A 19,328-nucleotide genomic window follows, 5' to 3' on the forward strand; every position below is an offset into this window, starting at 1 on the left:
TGAGTGAGCAGCTGTGTCGTACTCGGTTGCCAACTAAGGTTAAACCACGACATCCCCGTACCAGTACTTTTTTGAACAGGACATCTGCTGACAGTTTTCCTCTTGCTGCTTCTTATGTTCACTAGAGGCAATGTTTGTTTTCTTTTTTTTTTTTCCTTCCTCTATTGCTTTGTAGGTCTTTTCTCTCTCTTTAACTGAATTAGGGAGTTTTCTTTACCTACTTCTTGAAACAAGCAAAGGGCTCACCTGAGAGCTGAACAGCAGTGGGATCCCAGGTCTCACTTCAGGCACAGAGCCGTGGCAGCCCAGAAACACAGCTATGGGGAGCATCCTACTTATTCTTAGACAAATCTGGGGAATGAAGTTGCTGAAATCTAAATCTCTGTTGAACCTGTGCAGTGTAAATCCGAAAGGCTTGTAGGTCCTATTTTTGCCTAATTTTCCAAGAGATGTGCTTTATGCTAAAAATACTTTCCTTCCAGATTACAACTCCCTGCTGCACAGCAAGCAAACTATTGAAAGGAAAAGTTAAAAGTATTTTTTAGTTTAATGAAACAACTGATTTCTGTAATTGGAAAATACTGGTTTTGTTTTCATGGGGTAGCAGGCAAGAGCTTCACAGGTTAATTTTGAATTTAATTCAGTCAATTCTTGCTACAGGAAAATAGCTAAGTCCAGATTCCATTGAACCTGACAAAAGTTCCCTGTGCTAAATTCTTCTGTGTAGAGTGAACAAAATACACAGAGATCTAAAAGATCTCTGAATATTCTATAAATTTTCATACAAGTAATTACATTTTCTAGTTGAATTTTCTCATTTTAAAACTAAAATAATTACAGCTTTTAATTAGTTGTAATTATGCTTAAAAACACTTTTCTATTTCTAAATAAGTTGTTATTTTTTTAATAGTAGATTTTAAATTATTAAGTTCTATAGTTAAAATATGGTTAACTAATATAACGTTCATTTTGCAAGGAAGAGAAAAAGTTATATGGTCAGTCTATACTATCAGTGATTGTCTTGACTTAATTAATCTTTTGTATCCAACAGCTTGCTTAAATATTTTTTTGTTATATCAAAACTATACCATCCACCTTCCTCTCTGTTGCAGGCTTAATGAAGCCTTGAATATTTTTTATCTGTTCTTGTATCTTTTTAAATGCCTTTCCTGTCCCTAGGTCCCCTTAACCTTATCCCCTCATAGAGCTTCACTGTCCTCAAGGTCTGCAGCGAACACCTTTAGAGCTCCTAAGACACACCCAAATAAAATCTCTGTGGGATAGCATTGCTGAAATCTTCCTCCTCTTTTTTGCTGTTTGTCTTCCTCCCGTATTGGTGCTGCGTTTTAGTTTTAGATCTGACACCGTACCTGTCCAATTGCATTGCTTGCTTGTTTTAGACAATATCAAATGGTCAATAATGTAATTAGTTATGATTTTTATAAATTGTACCTTAGAATCTACCTTTTTAATTTAAATCTTCATACCTTTTAACAGTTTAATCACATTTTAATTGTGGTTTGATGATTCACAGGAAAACTTGGAATGGAAGAATATGCTGTTTTCTATCCTCCAAATGGTAAGAATTATACTGTTGCCTCCTCTAGTGGTAGATTGGAAAGATACAGGATTTTTTTTCTCAAATACTTGATAACTTCTCTTTCTATTACAAATTATGTTTTGCTGTTATTCTGCAAAATTCATTAATTTAAAGGAGTAAGCTGGACTGAAGCTACTCCAAAACCACATTCAGCCTGGTGTTAGTAGTCACATACGGAGTTTGTCTATGTTTGTGGGAAGGAGAAGGAAAACAACTTCTGGTGCAGCAGCTTGTATTCCAGTCTTGTATCACCACTTAGATCTGAATGATACCTGCTGAAACTGTCTAACCCCCAGCTTTTCAGTACTCAACAAACCACACCTTAAAGTCTTTTCCTTTCAAAATTTGTGTTCATTTTAAAAATTCAGATATAACTAATCTATATAATTTTAAGTTAATACTATTGCTGCTGTTGTTACTTCAGTTATTAAAATTCTTTTTTTCAGCTCTTATTTTGACCATTTCAATCCCCGTCTATTGAATCCTTTCCCTGTTTTTGCACTGCATTTGTATTTTACGTTCAAGCTCTTTGCTCTTGCTTTCAAGGCCTTACGCCTTAGGTCACCAATCTTAAATCTGTGTCTCTGGCCTTGTCTTTTAGGTCTTCTGTGTTCCAGTGGTGTCAGTTGTAGCACATACTTTTGTTCCCCCTTCTTCCATTTTTGCCTCTGCAATTCTTTGCAGCTTTGTAGCCATGAAGCATTGTCCTTATGACCTTTTGCCAAAGCAGCTCTCTCTTACCGGTCCTCTATGAAAATTAATGAATGGGAGCTAAGATCAGCTAGAACGGAGGAGAGAACTGTCATGATACAACTGCCAAGTCCTCTAAATGTTTTATCCAAGTACTACATGAATGACTAGAGGTCTTGGCCTCCTTTTTTCCTGCTCCCTCCTTATCAGTGCATGACATTTACAGGTTGTCATTTATCTGAAATTAGGTTCTGATTTCAGCAAAGCTTATATGTAATAACTTCATGGAAACAGAGCTTTACTTGGCTTTCTAGGAACTATAGCATGTGTTCAAGCACGTAGTTGGTTGTACTGAAGTAAGTGATACAATTCCTGTACTTAAATAATTATAAGATTGAGATCTAAGACTGCAGGTGCCATAACAAGGAAATATTTTATTCCTATGGTAGGCAGAATACAGTTTAGAAACTTGGGGGAACAATACATTTTTTTTTACATGGATAAAAAGAAATATGAAAGAACAAAAAAAAATATTTTTGTTTTGTAGGTGTAATTCCTTTTCACGGCTTTTCTATGTATGGTAAGTGTGACTCTCATAAACTCTTAAAACCTCAGGATTGCTTTTTATTGTATTGTAGTTTAAAGCTGTATGTACTTTTCTGCAACTTTTAAACGTGTGTATTCTGTTTCTTTGTGTATGAAGACTGTTGTATATAATTTTAAAAATTCCAGGCTGTTTCTGTTTACTCACATTACAGCTCGCTACCGTGTGGGAGTTCCTTCTTTGAGAGCTAATAGTTGAGCTATACATCTTAATGTATATGAATAGAGGGATAAAGTTTGTTGACAGATTGCTCTTTTCTTGTGTATCACTTCTGGATAGACCAAGTTACCTGTGAAAAGAGTTCTTAAAAACATGAATTATGTGAAAGGCCTGTTGCTGTATCCATTTGCCTAGAACAAGTGTTAAAGGAGCATTAAATGATAGAATGGTTGCTACTTTACTGCACAGAGGAACAAGATTTCTAGGAAAAGAGCAGAAAAATCTCCTCAGGTCTCTGACGTAACAAGGCAGCTAGTGCAAAGAGACTCCAACAATGTGAGACTGTTTGTTACAGCCTTCCAGTTTTTTCCTTTGATTTATCAAAGGTGTTTGTGGCATCACAGGGCAAGCAGATTTTAAGATTATACTTAAAATGCTATGTTTTGCTAATTGGAAAGTTTAATGATCACACGATCACTAAAATCAGGCGATTTAAATATGAAATGCAAATTTGAACCTGAGTAGGGAATCTAAGTCTTTGAAGTAATGAACAGCTTAGTTACAAACTCTTCCTTAGGTACTCACTAGGAGGCTTTCAATTTTTCTGTGTGAAACCACTTTTCAAAATGTTTGTATTTGACTCTGCCCTTGAGAACAGCGTCTCTCAAACTGGGTGTGAGCTTCTTCCCTCCCTCCTGTCCTCTGTCCTTGTAAGGGCTCAGAATATGCTGGTTGTGAGAAAGAGGGAGGCTGAAAAGTAAGGCAGCAGAAACACTAGTGTAACTCCAGGCTGTGGGTAAGGTAGCTGGGACCAAGCAGAGCATCCTGTGTATTCCAGGCTGTGCTGCTCTCGGAGGAAGTATCTGGGTCCTTATGTAAATCCTATACACTTTTGCATGTTCGCATGCATACACTCGTACAGTGCCAACTGTCAGGCACTGTTCTGTTATCCTCCTGGCCTTTATGTACATATGCACGCTGCCAACTCTTCCACCTCCATCTTCAATCCTTAAAAACAGGCACACTAGTAACACCCTCTGCTTTTCTTACCCCTACGTAAGTGCACATTTCTGTGAACATCTCACGCTACCTTAGCACCCCACCTCTCATACACATACGCCATTATTTTCTATTAAGCCACCTTCTCTGATATATGTATGAAAATGAATTCACACATGCATACACCCATATATATATATGTACATATATCTACGTGCATATGTATACATACAACAAATGTATCCATATCCCTATCTTTGTGTAAATAAAACTGGAAGGGAAGGTGAATCTAGAGATAGGGACTATGAGTATGTTAAAATGTAAGCTGTCATCCAGAATGAATGCGCCTGTAAAATGAAGCAGTAGATGTGGTGAGTGAGTGGACAGATGAAAAAGCTGATTACAGAAATGCATAGAGAACAACTGTCTGTGAAACATGCATTGAATGAATGGCGTAGAAATCGCGGGGAACTGATTGTGTTTGTACAGCATATACATACAATAGATTTATCTATATGCTAGACTTTTACAAAAAGAAAAAAGGGACTGATTGAAAAAAAGTTTGAGAACCGCTGCTTTACAAATGTAGCCAACTGTTATTTTGAATCAGGTATATTAAAACACTTCTAAACAGTAAAGTACCAAACGTCCGTGTTTTTCAGATCTTATAAGAAATAAACAGGTCTCCATCAATCAGTCATACTTACGTGATGTTATTGTGGCAACCAGAAGCTATTTTTTTAATATTTTTGTTTTCACAACACCCATCTTCAAGCAGTAAACTTATTCCAGTCTTACAAACGGGGAACCAATTTGGAGATGGTCACTAGCCCAAGAGCACACTGGAAGTTATAGACGGTTGAATCAAAAACTTGCATTGTTCAACATATCGTTGCCCTACACCCCAGAGAAGCTATCCTTAAAGCGTATTTCTTATGCTTAGGAAGCCAGCGCTGTAGTAAGCAGGTTCTAATTGGTTTAGATTCTTGAAATATATAGAACTATTATCTAGAATGTATTGTACTCCCTTTCTTAACTTTTTACATCAAATGATAGACTCTATTATAAAATATCTCTGTCTAAATAATTGGTTTAGTATTGTTTTTGTAAATTGTACTACTATAAATTACTTGTTTTTTCCTCATGCTTCATGCACTTAATCATTGAACTCTTTTAGCAGTTTACAGTGTTGAGTCAATTATAATTCTTTTATCCTTTCAGTTGCTCCACTTTGTTTTCTGTACCATGAACCTTCCAAATTGTATCAGATATTCCGTGAGATGTATGTGCGTTTTTTCTTCAGACTCCATTCCATCTCTTCTCATCCCTCTGTAAGTTCATTAGGAATTAAAACCCACTCACTTGATATTCTGTTTGCTATGTAACAATAATATACAGTGGCATGATTTTCTATGTGACTGAAAACTATATACAAGCTTGGAAAGAATATTAGGTAACTCCAGTTTGGATATTGTTGTTTTCTACGTCAATGTTAGTCTTTGCTATAGAATATCATGTACTTTAAAATAGTACAGTTCTCATTTTATGAGGGTTTTTTTTTTTTTGAGAGTCAAGTCTTTTGTGTAATAGGTTTCTCAGTTCAAGCAGTTACATAAATGCGTACTTGCTTTCATTTCAATCAATAACATGTAAGCACACACACTTTAGTGTTTTCTGGGGTCATATATATACAGATATTGTTTCAGTGATATCAAGTTGATGTCTGTTTCTTTAACTCAAGTACCTTTATGTGACAGCACTTTCTTTTATGTGCTTTTTAGCACTACTAGATGAATTTTAAATAATTTAGTTATGTTTATGATCAGGACCAGCTGTCTTGAATGTAAGACAATTGAAGAAATTTGCTCATCTTCTATTTTTGAAGAATAAAACATAGTAATTTTTTTTTCTCCTTCACAAAGTGCTGGATAGTTATGTTACTTTTTGAAAACATTTCCTGGTTAAAAGAAAATCATTTCCTTGATATACCATTTCAAGGCTGTGCATTGTGCTTTCAGTCATTAATAGCAGGGAAACCAGTCAGACAGGAGTCTTTTAATTTTCATGGTAATTTTTACAAGAAATTTTAAAATGTGTTTGCATTTAACTTTTTGTAATTGTCCCCATTGCTGTTTGTTTCTAGTTTCAGAGATATATTATTTCTCACATCCTCTGTTTTTTAGTGTATATATAGTGTAACTGAGTTCTGTTTCATCGAAGTGGAAATATTTCAAGTAGGTCATATTATAATAACCCACTAGGTACTTAGACCCTGACATACAAATACCATAAGTAACTTACAGCTGAAAGGGACTATCAAAATATATTATGTTGCTAATACATACATAGAATTGTAGGAGCAAGGCTTTAGTGACTGAAGGCATTAGAGCTGTTTGTCCTGCTTACGTGAGCTATGTATTATATCATTAATAGTGTTTTATTGCTTGAATTAAAAATTCATGCATACTTACATGCTGATACTGTTTTATCAGATTTGACAGGATGAGTGTTAGTATTCAGGATATGATCTTGTTTCATTAGGGCATTGTGTCATTGTGTTTGCTGTTCGAGACTCTTCTACAAACCCATCTGCCCCAGCTCTTTTATCACCTTCGAGAAATTGGGGCTCAGCCGTAAGTACTTCTTTCTGACTTGCTACAAATGTTGCAGATTCATTGTTCAGAAAATGCTGTTCTGCAGTATTTTGATTTAAAAGCTATGGGAAATTATTCAAAAGTGCAAACATCAATGTGCCATTTTTCCTTGAAAGTCAGTTGGAGCCCTTCCTCTAACCTGCATATATGTGCTTTGTGCATATTTCTTCTGTATGTTCTGTGAAGAAGAGAGGAGAATTGTTCCATGAGAAATGCTGCATTATTTAGCTAAGTTTCAGTTATTCATGTCAGATCTCATGGAACTAAGTGATTTATTTCCTAGAGGACAGAAGACAGAGATATGTTAGTTACAGCAGAAGCTACTGGAAGGGGAGAGAGAGCAAGAGGCTGTCATTCTGTAGTGTACTCATGGCACCAAGTGCAACAGAACCTGAAAATCTTGTTATAATTGGTATCCACCATAATAGCATAAAAGCAGAAAGAATGAAACATTGGGGGTGATAATAGCTGAGGATCCCTCTAATGTGATTGCTTGGTCAGACTATTTTAATGATATTAGTACTTTGTCAAATGAGATGCTAAATAGTTTTCTGATGGCTGTTGCAAACAAAAATATTGATTATTAATGCAGCAAGAGAAAATGGCTATTCTTCCTGGAAGAGAAATGCAGAAGAATAATAAAATATTTTCAATTTATAGAGGATCTGTCTGATCATTATGGGAGACAGAAATATAATAACTATTGTTTATCACTTGTTTGCAGGCTACGAATTTCATTTAAATGGATGGTACGGGCATTTTCTGGTTATTTAGCTACAGATCAGCTCTTGCTTCTTTGGGACAGAATCCTGGGATACAACTCTCTAGAAATTCTTGCTGGTAATATAATCATTTTTACAAAATGTGTTAAGTCCAGGTGGATGTAAGGCAAATACATGTTAGCTTCAATGTGTTTTGTGACAAGAAGAAAATAGTTGCTCTTTGAATGCTGAAAGTAGATGACATACGTGTCAGAGAGTATAACTTTTAGAAAACTAGAACTGCATAAATACTGCATCTCTAACAAAAATATGCGAGGTAATTTTTTTTTTATGACAGCACTCCAAAAATGCTAAGTGGTCTGTGAACAGAACATAGGATGTTCTCTCAGCTTCAGTGGTAACAATAAATGAGTTTATCACCTTTCACAGAATACAAGATTCATGTTACCCATTTATGGCAAGTGCTTCTTCAGTACTTAGAGCAACTGAGAATTCCCCAGATTTTGCTGGATTTCTTCTTTCAAAGCCCCATCTTTTAAGAGGCTTTGAAAGTTTTGTACTTATTTCTTATAAAGGAAATTCTGTCCTAAGTTTTATGCAAGGTTTTAGATGGGGGTTCTAAGGAAGACATGTATCTTCAGTTGGGTCAGATTTTAAATGCAAAGTAGGTGAAGAGAAGAGAAAAGGTTTTGGTTCATGTAAGACAGCTATGTAGAGAAATACAATTATGTAAGATAGTACAAAATAAATGAATGGTGTTTTTAATGTTATATAATATTCACAACTGAAATATTGCTATTTAAATAAATTAAAATTATTGGCTTAGAAATTAACTAATTGTAAATCACCTTGTCCCTTTTAATTAAAAGCTAGTCACCTGAAACTCAAGCATTTTCACTCAGACTTTTCTGGAAGAATGTTGTGTTTTAAAGAATGGCCAAAGAAACTCGAACACGGCCATCCATTGTATATTATTCTTCAGAATCAAAATAGTTACTCTGAGGGAGTGAGAACGGGTATTTTACATCAAGATAAATTCTAACTACTAATTAACAGGTCAGCAACTTAAATATTGGGTCTTTCCTTTCAGTCTTGGCAGCTGCTGTGTTTGCTTTCCGAGCAGTCAACCTGATGGAGGTGACATCACTGGCTGCAGCTGAAGTAAGGATAAGTTTCAGTTAGAGGAGATTGAAATAGTTTCTGTTGCTTTGCCAACAAGAGTAACTTAAGCTTCGCATGGCACGTGGTGCATAGTGCAAATCTTTCTGCCTAAATTCTTACCTTAGATAAAAAACTAAGGAAATTGTGAACATGCAGTACATAATACTGCTTTTCTGGAGTAAAAAGAAATAAAAGAGTATATTTGCTACAAAAATGCAATGTTATCAAATTATTTTGTACAATCAGATTTTTTTTGTCTCTTAATATATAATCTATGTTTGTGGGATATATTATTTTCGAAATATTGTGACGGTTTGCACCTTTTTTCTCAGTGCATTTTAATGTAGTTGCTTCTGTGCTTTTTGATATTACAAAAATTTTACAAGATTATTTTTGTCAATATTGAATCTGAAATTTCACTGCAAGTACTGTCATTTTACAGATGGGAAATGAAGAAAATTAAGTCGTTAAGGTGAAGATTATTATTGTTTATCTCTAGGAATTTGTTAAAATATATTGTTTCCCAAAAATCTGGTGATGTATTTTTTTCAAACTTTGAGAGCTTGTGATGACCCTTTCTTTCTTTTTTTTTTCCAACATACTTTCATGCGAAGACATTGACTATTTGAGTCATTACATTGGACTTACTTCACAAGTACTATCCAAGCCACAGGATAAGGATTCTTAATTCCCCATTATTTTTAGAAGCAAGTTGAAATGTTAGACCCCTTATTCACCCATGATGCCATGTATATTTGAAGTAAGGCTAAAGGCTAAAATAAAGTTACTTGGTTTATATACGTAAACATATGCTTTTTCTTTGAAATGTTAGAATGAAAAATAATACAATACGGCACTAACATAAAACAGCGTAATTTGTTTCTAGCCAGGTCTGAATCTAATTATTGTTAGTATTGTAGGATTTGAATCTTCTTCTGACTTCTTGACTTCCTTTACAGAAATTTGATTCAAATGTCAAGTTTAACAAGCCTTTTTGTTTTTTATCCCAGGCTGTGCTTGCTGACCTTTCAACCCTGAAAGTTATGCCTCTTCTTCAAATCTTCTTGTTCGCTACTGTCACTTGATCTGCTTCAACAATACTGGTACCACAATTCCAGTCTTTCTTGAGAAGCTAATCATCAACTATGCAATGTCTGCATAAAACCAAAATTAAGCTGTATGTGTAATATTAATTTAGAAATCATGACCTTAAAATTTTCTATTTGAAAACAATAACTTTGCACACGAGTGTGTGCAGTGCATGCTACTGAATTTCACCGTAACAGCAATGGTTATTACTTGTACATTAAGAATTACTACTTGTGCAAATGAACAATATGAATCAGTGTCTAAAAATGCATGTAATATTAAATAAATGTAAATGTAATTAAGTAAATGTAATTTGTGATCCGAGTGTTGTGATGTTAAAGTTGGAGTTGTAAAAGCTCTCTTTTAATATGAAATTACTTTTTCAAGCTCACAGCTTAGAGGGTATCAGCTCAAATACCGTCAATTGAGAAAATAAAGATGCTTTAACTTGCAAGAATTTTTTTCTCATTTTCTAAGAAAAAGATAGGATCATACACCAGTTCTGCTATCTCTATCTTATTTATTCGCTTCACAGAAATTTTCTCCATGTTCTTTCTCACGTTAGCTACTTCCGTTTATTCTTTTCATATACAGAGATGTAGTCACGCATTCCCCATTCATCTTCAGGTAGGTATACAGCTATCTCAGGCGTCTTCTAAACTCCTACCCAGAGCCCCATCAAAGGCCCCGTGTCGTAAAATATGTTCCCCTGCAGAGAAGGCCTGAGCATAGCTTCCTTCAGAACTTGTTGGAGCTGGTCCTTACGTGAGCCAAACTATTCCCCTGAGGACGATGCCAAGAGTCCTCTCGCCGTGCCCCGCACCCTCTTTGGGAGAGCAGTGCTATGCCTTTGCATACTTTCCAGCCTCTCTGATTCAACAGCTCGGGCTTCAGTTCAGAATCCAAACTTGTATCGATGTGTGACGGACTGTCACTACACACTCAGGCTGGCTCATCGTCTGTTAGTCATTGTACCTTTTTGTGAGGTCTTCCAGCTTTTTCCACTGATTGGTTTAATACCAAAGCTGGAATCAATAATCTGATTTGATTAAGCATATCTGAATACCTGAAAAAGGATCAAAGTCAAAAGAACATAATGGGTAATCTAGCCACTGTGTTTGCCGTAGGACTTTTATCTTCGCCTAATTTACATACATGTAGTTGTCATCATTTGTCATACATACTGAACGTATGACAGTGAAACATGAATCCTTCATAGTTTGCTCAAAAGTTGTCTGAAAAGTGATCTAAAGTGCAGTCTCAGATAGGGTTATGAGCTTTATGTCTGTGATTCTTGTCTCTGTCAGGATAATGTAGTAAGAAACTTACTGAACTTTTATAGACTGCTAGTATATTTATAAGGCTAATTTTAAAAAAGGTAAAGTTGTAGACTCCATATGATCACTTCTTGTATAAAGAACCAAACTGCTTAACAGATGTGACATACTGAATGAGGATATTCAGGGAAATTTTGTTCTGGATAACAAAGAAAATTGATCTTTCCTTAATATTTGCAAGAAATGGTTTTAACTGTTTAACTAGAGGCTTTTCTATGACATGTAGTTTTTAAAAAGAGGACACACGTGACAGCTTTTATCTTTACAGCAAGTATTACCCCGTTTTATATATGGGGAATGGAGGCATAGAAAAATAAAGTGGTTTGCTAAAGATTACAGAGTAAATTCCTAAAAGATGTGAGCAGTTTCTCCTCTCCTGAATTCCTGGTTATACTTCAGGATGCTCAGTTTCTGTATTAACTGCAAGACCTTATTTCATCTTCAGAACAACACATAATGCCCATCTACCTCTAAAAATGCGGCATTTTGCAGTTTTTAAAATCCGTAAGATTGGGTAGCAATTTAGAAATTATAATGTTACAAAGCAGTCACAAGAATTGTGGCTCAGTAAGGTCATTACAAGGTTACCATGGCTTTTTAGGGAATTAAAAGTATTTAGTAAATAGCAAGGGAGATTCCCTAGAGGTCTGCTGACCCTCTAATTCCCATTGCTCTGTGCAAGTACATTGTGCAGAATCTGAACAGTATCCTAACCCGTTCCATACTGGGATTTTTGAGTGATATTTTTTCTTTTTTTCATTTTTACTAGTTTTGAAAATGTTATAAGTAGGCAGAGATAGAGACTGTTGGGTTCTTGTTTGAACAAGCAGTTCTGCGACTAACAGAATATGGTCTGTTTTCCTCTGACTTGGCACCTCGTTATTCATCCGAACAACCTTGCATCTCCCTTGTGTCCCCTCTACCTTCCCCACTGGAGTACTTAATCTCCTCTTCCTGACCTCCACCCTCGTTTCTCCTGATGGCTGGACAGGGACCTTGGCGCTCTGCGGCTAGTGTGGACCAACACACATCTTCGGCTGTGCCACTCGTGCTGACTGCCCGGGCTGGCTGCTCCGTGAGCCTGGGGCGATGCTGTGCCTCTTACTTCAGGGTTGGCCAAAGGCTTCACGGACTGCATGCAGCTCTTGAGCCAGGTATCGTATGGACCAGCTGTAGCAGCAAATCTCTTGAAGACCTCTGCTGCCTTTTGTCAGATGTTTAAGTTGACTTCTCTGAGACACGGAAAGATGGACACACACACACGGAGGGACGTGTATACAGGCAAAATGAGTATAATTGCTTTAAAAATGAGGTTAAGATGAGATTAAAAACGAATGAGATCCTCTCCTTAGGCTTCAACTATACTGTTAGATTTTTATATCTTTTTTAAAATCTATTTTAAAAAATTGCCTTTACTGAAGATGTATTGCTTTCATGTTGCCTTCAGTGAAGATGTAATCCTTTCATGTTGCCCTCAGTTTCTCATTTTTGTTCCAACAAAATACTGCGTTTCAGATTCTGGCTGATACTTGTATTTAATCTCCCTTGCTTAAATAACACTCTTTCATTTCAAATATTTTTTAAAAAATATTAAAAATCCTTTCATGTTGCCCTCAGTTTCTCATTTTTGTTCCAACAAAATACTGCGTTTCAGATTCTGGCTGATACTTGTATTTAATCTCCCTTGCTTAAATAACACTCTTTCATTTCAAATATTTTTTAAAAAATATTAAAATGACTGGTTTCTATCTTACAGCTAGATACTTCTCTTGTATACGTAGGTAGTATCAATTATTTAAGTTTTAATTCTTTAAGTTTAGAGACCAGTTCAAACCTGTTGATGTCTGTAGTCTATCATTTGACTTCCAAATTCCTAAAACTCCTTTTTCATTTTTGCTGTTTTAAGTAATGGCCAGATTTTGATACTAGAATCGTATCTAAATTGACAATTATATTGATTTAAACAGGCTCAGCTGAACTTTCAGTGGCTCAATTTAACCAGATTGTTTTTCTTGGTCTGTTCCTCCGTATCTGAAATCAATATAAACAGACATTTCAGTACAAGAACCAATTGTGTCCACATTTAAAGATTATTTTTTTGCTGCTTACCTTAATATTCTGGCTATGATCTGTCAGAGGTTTCTTGTGATGTAAAATAGACTGTTTAAAAAACGCAAAAGTAAATAGGCTTGTCTAAAAATGTACCCAAGTTATCTTTGTTCAGTGCTTCCAAAAATATATTGAAATTTAAATCTTGGTGGCTGGGTAATGGAACAATTGAATAACTAGAACAGTTTCTACTTTTTAGTGGATTTTTTTTGTCATAGTAACAAATTTTATTATGAGAAATGGAGAGAGTATGGAGACTGTAGAACAGTTAGATATCCCAGAAAAGGGAAAAGGCTGGAAAGAGACACTATTTTAAGACAAATTTCTACTTGTTACCAGAAACCAGCAAAAAAAATATGCCCAAGCATATGCCTCTTTTACTGTCATCCAGTGAATTTTATAAAATTCTTCCAACAAGACTGAAGGGATTTCATTAAACGGAATCGCTGTATAAAGATCAGTTAGGGGAAAGCAATTTAGTAAGCTGCTTATTAACACTAAATAAGTTTATTTAAAAGATACTGAAATATACTGCAAAACCGTAGGGCTGTATCTTCAGTGAGGAAGGAGAAGAGCCTTTACGACATATCTTAACATATCGGTAAAATATTCTGTCCAGTATTTTGTGTGAGGAAATGGGGGAGGGCGGGAGGATGCGGCAGGGGCGGCGGGAGCTGCCGGGCTCTTCCTTTGCCCTCCTTTCCCAAAGGCCGTTCCCGTCCGTGCTGCTTTCATCGCCAGAGCCCGCACAGGAAAGGCAATTAGCGGGAGCGCCTATTTGAGATCAACAGAGCTGCGTGGTTTGTACGGCCGGCTGCAGCTGCCTTCCTCCGGCCCCCAGAAACTCGCTTCGTGTGCAGTTACTGGGCAGGGGATGGCAGCAGGGCCCGGGCCAGGGCCCGGACCGGCAAGCAGGGCCGGGGGCATTAGCCAGCCTTCCTGTCCTCCTGGGCAGCGCCGGCAGGAGAACCATCCCTGTGAATTATTCCCCCTCCGGATAGCCCTATTAACGGTACTGGGTTTCAGAAGAGGCGCTGAAGGACGACTGTGGCGGGGTTGGTTGGTTTGGGGTTTTTTTTACAGCTTTAGGACGAGTATGAAAGGGGGCAAAAAAACCCCTTCTGGAGGCTTCAGGCTTTTAGCATAAGGCCACACTTGTTATGAGGGACTGCACGTCTGTGAGCAGTTTTGCAAGAACCATTTATTGTAGTAAATAACCACAGAATAATCCGAAATCTCTAGAATCCAGAATAAACTGTGCTGCTAATTGAAATCACTGAAAGCATTTTTTTTTCCTGCACACTTCATGCTCAGCTTTGTCAATACCTTAACAAAACTATTAATGCAGGGAAGATCATTTTGATCCAGCAGTGGAACAGTTGTGCTCTGCTTTAAAACAGTGTTAAAATGTCTCATCTTAGTGTTCTCTTTAATTCGGCAATTAATAGTATACCTCCCAAATGATGGCCATACAGACCAATTACGCTTTTGAGAAGCACCTCGGGGTACTCGTGTCTCTGCGGATGACAAACAGTGCAGATGTTAACGGGGACAGAACAAATATACGGTTAGAATAGGATGTTTGTCTTGGGTTCAGCAGGATTTGTAGGACTGCAACACATAAATGATTATAACGGAGTCTAAAACTGTGCTAATTACTGACTGGGGATCAGCCTTAAAGTAATTACAGGGCGGTAATACTGCTTTTCGGCAAACCACGTTTTTTGAGTCTGCATTTAAGCGCAGGAGGTTCACCTGATTCTGTGTGTTGTCAGACATCGCTGGTTGCCGGCGGTGAACTTCAAGGTCTGTGAAGGAGGATGTAGCGGGGCCTGTATTTGCCCATGTTTCAAAACCAGTGTGTTGTTCTAGATGTTGGACTACTGATATGTGCCAACAATTATCTCCAGGGAATTGGCTTTATGGAGGACCGTGGCGGTTTGCCAAATGACATTGTGTTTGGCTGAACAGTTTGAACGAATTGTTTCTTTTGGGATTATGACCAAAATAAATGGAATATTTAACAAAGGAGTTAAAACTCACAATTTGCGCAAGGCAAAGCATGCGACCAATTTCTGTGCTTTGTTTTAAACAAAAAAAATCTGTTTCATGTTGCTAAGAGACAAATTGGAATTCGATAGTCAAAGACAAAATATTACGTTATAGCCACATCATATGTTTTAGTGGTTATCTGATAGTTCATTTTTATTCAACGGTTGTGTGTTCCATGAATGGTACATTCTGTGATTTTTTTTTCTTCTTTCTGAAAAGCTCTATTTAGGATAGTTATGCTCTTAATGAGTCCAATTATAAACAGTAAATCGGTACAAATATATGTTGTAAAAAGCAATAATATTTGCTGTCTGTTCAGAATTATCTAAATTTCTCTGATAATATGTCTAGTGTCACAACATTTTCCCTTTTCTCCCTTTTGTTTTTTTTCAAAGCCCTTCTGGGTTACAAAAACATAAGCATTGCTTTGAAGCCCAGTCTTGGTTCGTTAATGTTAACATCAAGTTCTGACTGTGGAAAACTGGCGTTGTTACAGCTTGTGAAGAAAGTTCGGGTTGCTTTCGGCATTCACGTTAGCGGTGAAGTAGGTCGCTCCATAGTTTCCGACATGAAGACATATTTAGATATTTAATTTTAGTTTGTGATACATTTGAGATATTCTAACCATAAGCAGTTTCTGAAGATGCTACAGTTAAGTGGTAGACATGGGAAAGTAGTGTTATCCATATTAATACCCCTCACCACTAACATACGGGCAGGAGAGCCTGTCTCCCGCCTCTGCCTCACTCTCACAAAACACACTTCCACTACGTGGAAAGTGATTCTGGAAAGAAAGAGCTTGTGGGAAGAAGTGCTCAAATTCTGTGTACTGTGATCTCTGCGACACAGAAAGGGATCATTTGCTATTTGTATATTTAGCAAAGTACACTTTCTTCTACTGACTTTAGATTGCATCTTCATTCAGCAATTAAAACGTGTATATCAATTAAAAGGTAAAAAGGTGTTTCTGAATTCATTATTTTTAATTTAAAAGCTTGAGTAAGTTTTGTTAATCATAAGAAAGAGAAAATATCTTTTTGATATGTGCGTATAAATTTTGAAATTCAAACTTTTATGACTAGATGTTTCTGTTCCAGAGCTTTATCTTCTCCTCTCTTCTCTTTTTGCAATATTCATCATTCTTACATAGTTCTGTGTAATCTGGCTTCCCTGTCTTTGTGAATTACAGTTTACTGTTTAGCGGTTTGCCAAATGACATTGTGTTTGGCTGAACAGTTTGAACGAATTGTTTCTTTTGGGATTATGACCAAAATAAATGGAATATTTAACAAAGGAGTTAAAACTCACAATTTGCGCAAGACAAAGCATGCGACCAATTTCTGTGCTTTGTTTTAAACAAAAAAAATCTGTTTCATGTTGCTAAGAGACAAATTGGAATTCGATAGTCAAAGACAAAATATTACGTTATAGCCACATCATATGTTTTAGTGGTTATCTGATAGTTCATTTTTATTCAACGGTTGTGTGTTCCATGAATGGTACATTCTGTGATTTTTTTTTCTTCTTTCTGAAAAGCTCTATTTAGGATAGTTATGCTCTTAATGAGTCCAATTATAAACAGTAAATCGGTACAAATATATGTTGTAAAAAGCAATAATATTTGCTGTCTGTTCAGAATTATCTAAATTTCTCTGATAATATGTCTAGTGTCACAACATTTTCCCTTTTCTCCCTTTTGTTTTTTTTTCAAAGCCCTTCTGGGTTACAAAAACATAAGCATTGCTTTGAAGCCCAGTCTTGGTTCGTTAATGTTAACATCAAGTTCTGACTGTGGAAAACTGGCGTTGTTACAGCTTGTGAAGAAAGTTCGGGTTGCTTTCGGCATTCACGTTAGCGGTGAAGTAGGTCGCTCCATAGTTTCCGACATGAAGACATATTTAGATATTTAATTTTAGTTTGTGATACATTTGAGATATTCTAACCATAAGCAGTTTCTGAAGATGCTACAGTTAAGTGGTAGACATGGGAAAGTAGTGTTATCCATATTAATACCCCTCACCACTAACATACGGGCAGGAGAGCCTGTCTCCCGCCTCTGCCTCACTCTCACAAAACACACTTCCACTACGTGGAAAGTGATTCTGGAAAGAAAGAGCTTGTGGGAAGAAGTGCTCAAATTCTGTGTACTGTGATCTCTGCGACACAGAAAGGGATCATTTGCTATTTGTATATTTAGCAAAGTACACTTTCTTCTACTGACTTTAGATTGCATCTTCATTCAGCAATTAAAACGTGTATATCAATTAAAAGGTAAAAAGGTGTTTCTGAATTCATTATTTTTAATTTAAAAGCTTGAGTAAGTTTTGTTAATCATAAGAAAGAGAAAATATCTTTTTGATATGTGCGTATAAATTTTGAAATTCAAACTTTTATGACTAGATGTTTCTGTTCCAGAGCTTTATCTTCTCCTCTCTTCTCTTTTTGCAATATTCATCATTCTTACATAGTTCTGTGTAATCTGGTTTCCCTGTCTTTGTGAATTACAGAGTTTACAGTAAAGAAAATATAAACATTTCTGATCAGGACTCTCATCTTTCCCTAAGAAAGATAGCGTTTCTAATCTGTTATGAAGAAATCCTGGAAAAACTTTAAAAGATTTGGTAACAGTCCATTCCTGCATTAGGTGGTGATATGGATAAAGGGTAAGTGTTATAGTAGAGAGTCGGTTTGCAGCGTGTATTATTTATTTAGGCAGAAAATCAATATTCAGACCTGATTAAAAGATGGAAGTAGTAGTTGTTTGGGCTTTGCAACAATCTAGGTTAATAAAGACCTAAATAAGAGGTTTGAAATCTTAGAAAGTCAAATCCGTCAAAGACCTTCCTGTCAGTGCAGTCCTCCCGAAACAGCAGGGACTGATGCCCGGCATGTTTTCTTGAACATCCTGTGTCACAGTTCTTGAATGCAAACACTGGAGAAACCGTGTGGAGAAAGGGTGCACTGCATACCTGTCAGGTTTTCAGTTAGAAGGAGAGAATGAGAGAGAAACAGGGAAGTTACAGACACCATAATGAGTGCGAAGTTTCTCAGGTTGGGTGGTAGCCTATGTGTTCACTCAAAGTTGGAAAAAAACCTGTCTGAAACCATATTGAGCGCCTTGGCTTTGAAAGAAGTCACACACAGCAGTGTATATACTGTCAAGCAGGTAATGGAATATATTCCCATTATTCTATGCCACTCATAAAACTCATCCCTACTACTAGGCTTTGGTTGGGGTCAGGATGGTAGTTTGTACAAATAAACGTCTTTGTTCTGCGTACACTAGATCTTTATGCAGTATTCTAGAACATAAGGGTAGAACAAAATAAAAGTATCACTTCCAGAGAATGGTGAAATCTGGGCAAAGAATAAAAAAAGGTCATCTTATATGATGTGTACAATATGTACAATAGAAATTTGCGATGTTAGAGGCTTTACACTTTTTTCTAGTTTGTCAGATCTTTCCTGGGTTCTACAAAATGGTAAAATTTTCTCCCAGAGGTTGATTAAAATCTTGATGTTTTTTGAGTAAACTGTGTTTTTTGGGTTTTTTTTATAAAGAGTAAGGCGCGCTCTGACATGTGAGGTCTATCTTTGCCTATTCAGATGTGATTTTTTTTTTTCCATTGAATAATGGAATTGATATTAATACGTATTTGTATTTTCCTAGTTCAGAAGCAGGAACCGTAATTCTTACGGTTATTCTAGCTGTTTGCAACTCAAGGCTAGTATTCTTATAGCTAAGCAATTCCAAACATTTTTATAAAATCTCAGTTCAGTCTGTTGTACTTTTATAATGGAAAAGATCACCTTTTTTTCACCAGCACAGAGATATATGCAATGTAAAACGTTACAGAAGAAATAGATCTTCATAGATACATATTTTTTGTTAACAAGTTCCAAACAGTTTAATGAAGAATATTTGCAGTTCAACTGGCCTTTTTTGTTCTGTTTTTGTAGAATTTACTGTAGATCTCTCAGAAAACTGGACACAACCCAACTGAAATGAGTATGTTCTCAGTACAAATGTAAGGCAGCCTTTCGGTTTTCTCTAGACTGAAATTTTGCCCCTTTTTTGAAAACACCATGGTGAGATTATTAAATGGCAAGTGCAGGATAAATTTCTCTTTCCTGAATTCAGTCCAGACATTT

At 36.3% G+C, this 19,328-nt stretch overlaps 1 protein-coding gene across 2 annotated transcripts in view; it reads left to right on the plus strand.

The window, feature by feature from the left end:
* The window catches only part of TBC1D19 (TBC1 domain family member 19), a 57,733-nt gene extending 47,741 nt beyond the window's left edge, over nt 1-9,992 (plus strand). For both annotated transcript variants that reach the window (XM_009272300.1, XM_019470212.1), the window contains 7 exons: nt 1,535-1,579; nt 2,838-2,870; nt 5,274-5,383; nt 6,594-6,685; nt 7,431-7,546; nt 8,519-8,589; nt 9,600-9,992. In XM_009272300.1, coding sequence (XP_009270575.1) covers nt 1,535-1,579; nt 2,838-2,870; nt 5,274-5,383; nt 6,594-6,685; nt 7,431-7,546; nt 8,519-8,589; nt 9,600-9,674 — 542 coding nt within the window. In that variant the 3' untranslated portion in view covers nt 9,675-9,992. The remainder of the gene's footprint in view (nt 1-1,534; nt 1,580-2,837; nt 2,871-5,273; nt 5,384-6,593; nt 6,686-7,430; nt 7,547-8,518; nt 8,590-9,599) is intronic.
* Nucleotides 9,993-19,328: the final 9,336 nt, after the last annotated feature.

Source organism: Aptenodytes forsteri, unplaced genomic scaffold (assembly GCF_000699145.1).
Source record: "Aptenodytes forsteri isolate BGI_AS27 unplaced genomic scaffold, ASM69914v1 Scaffold333, whole genome shotgun sequence".
Taxonomy (NCBI): Eukaryota; Metazoa; Chordata; class Aves; order Sphenisciformes; family Spheniscidae; genus Aptenodytes; species Aptenodytes forsteri.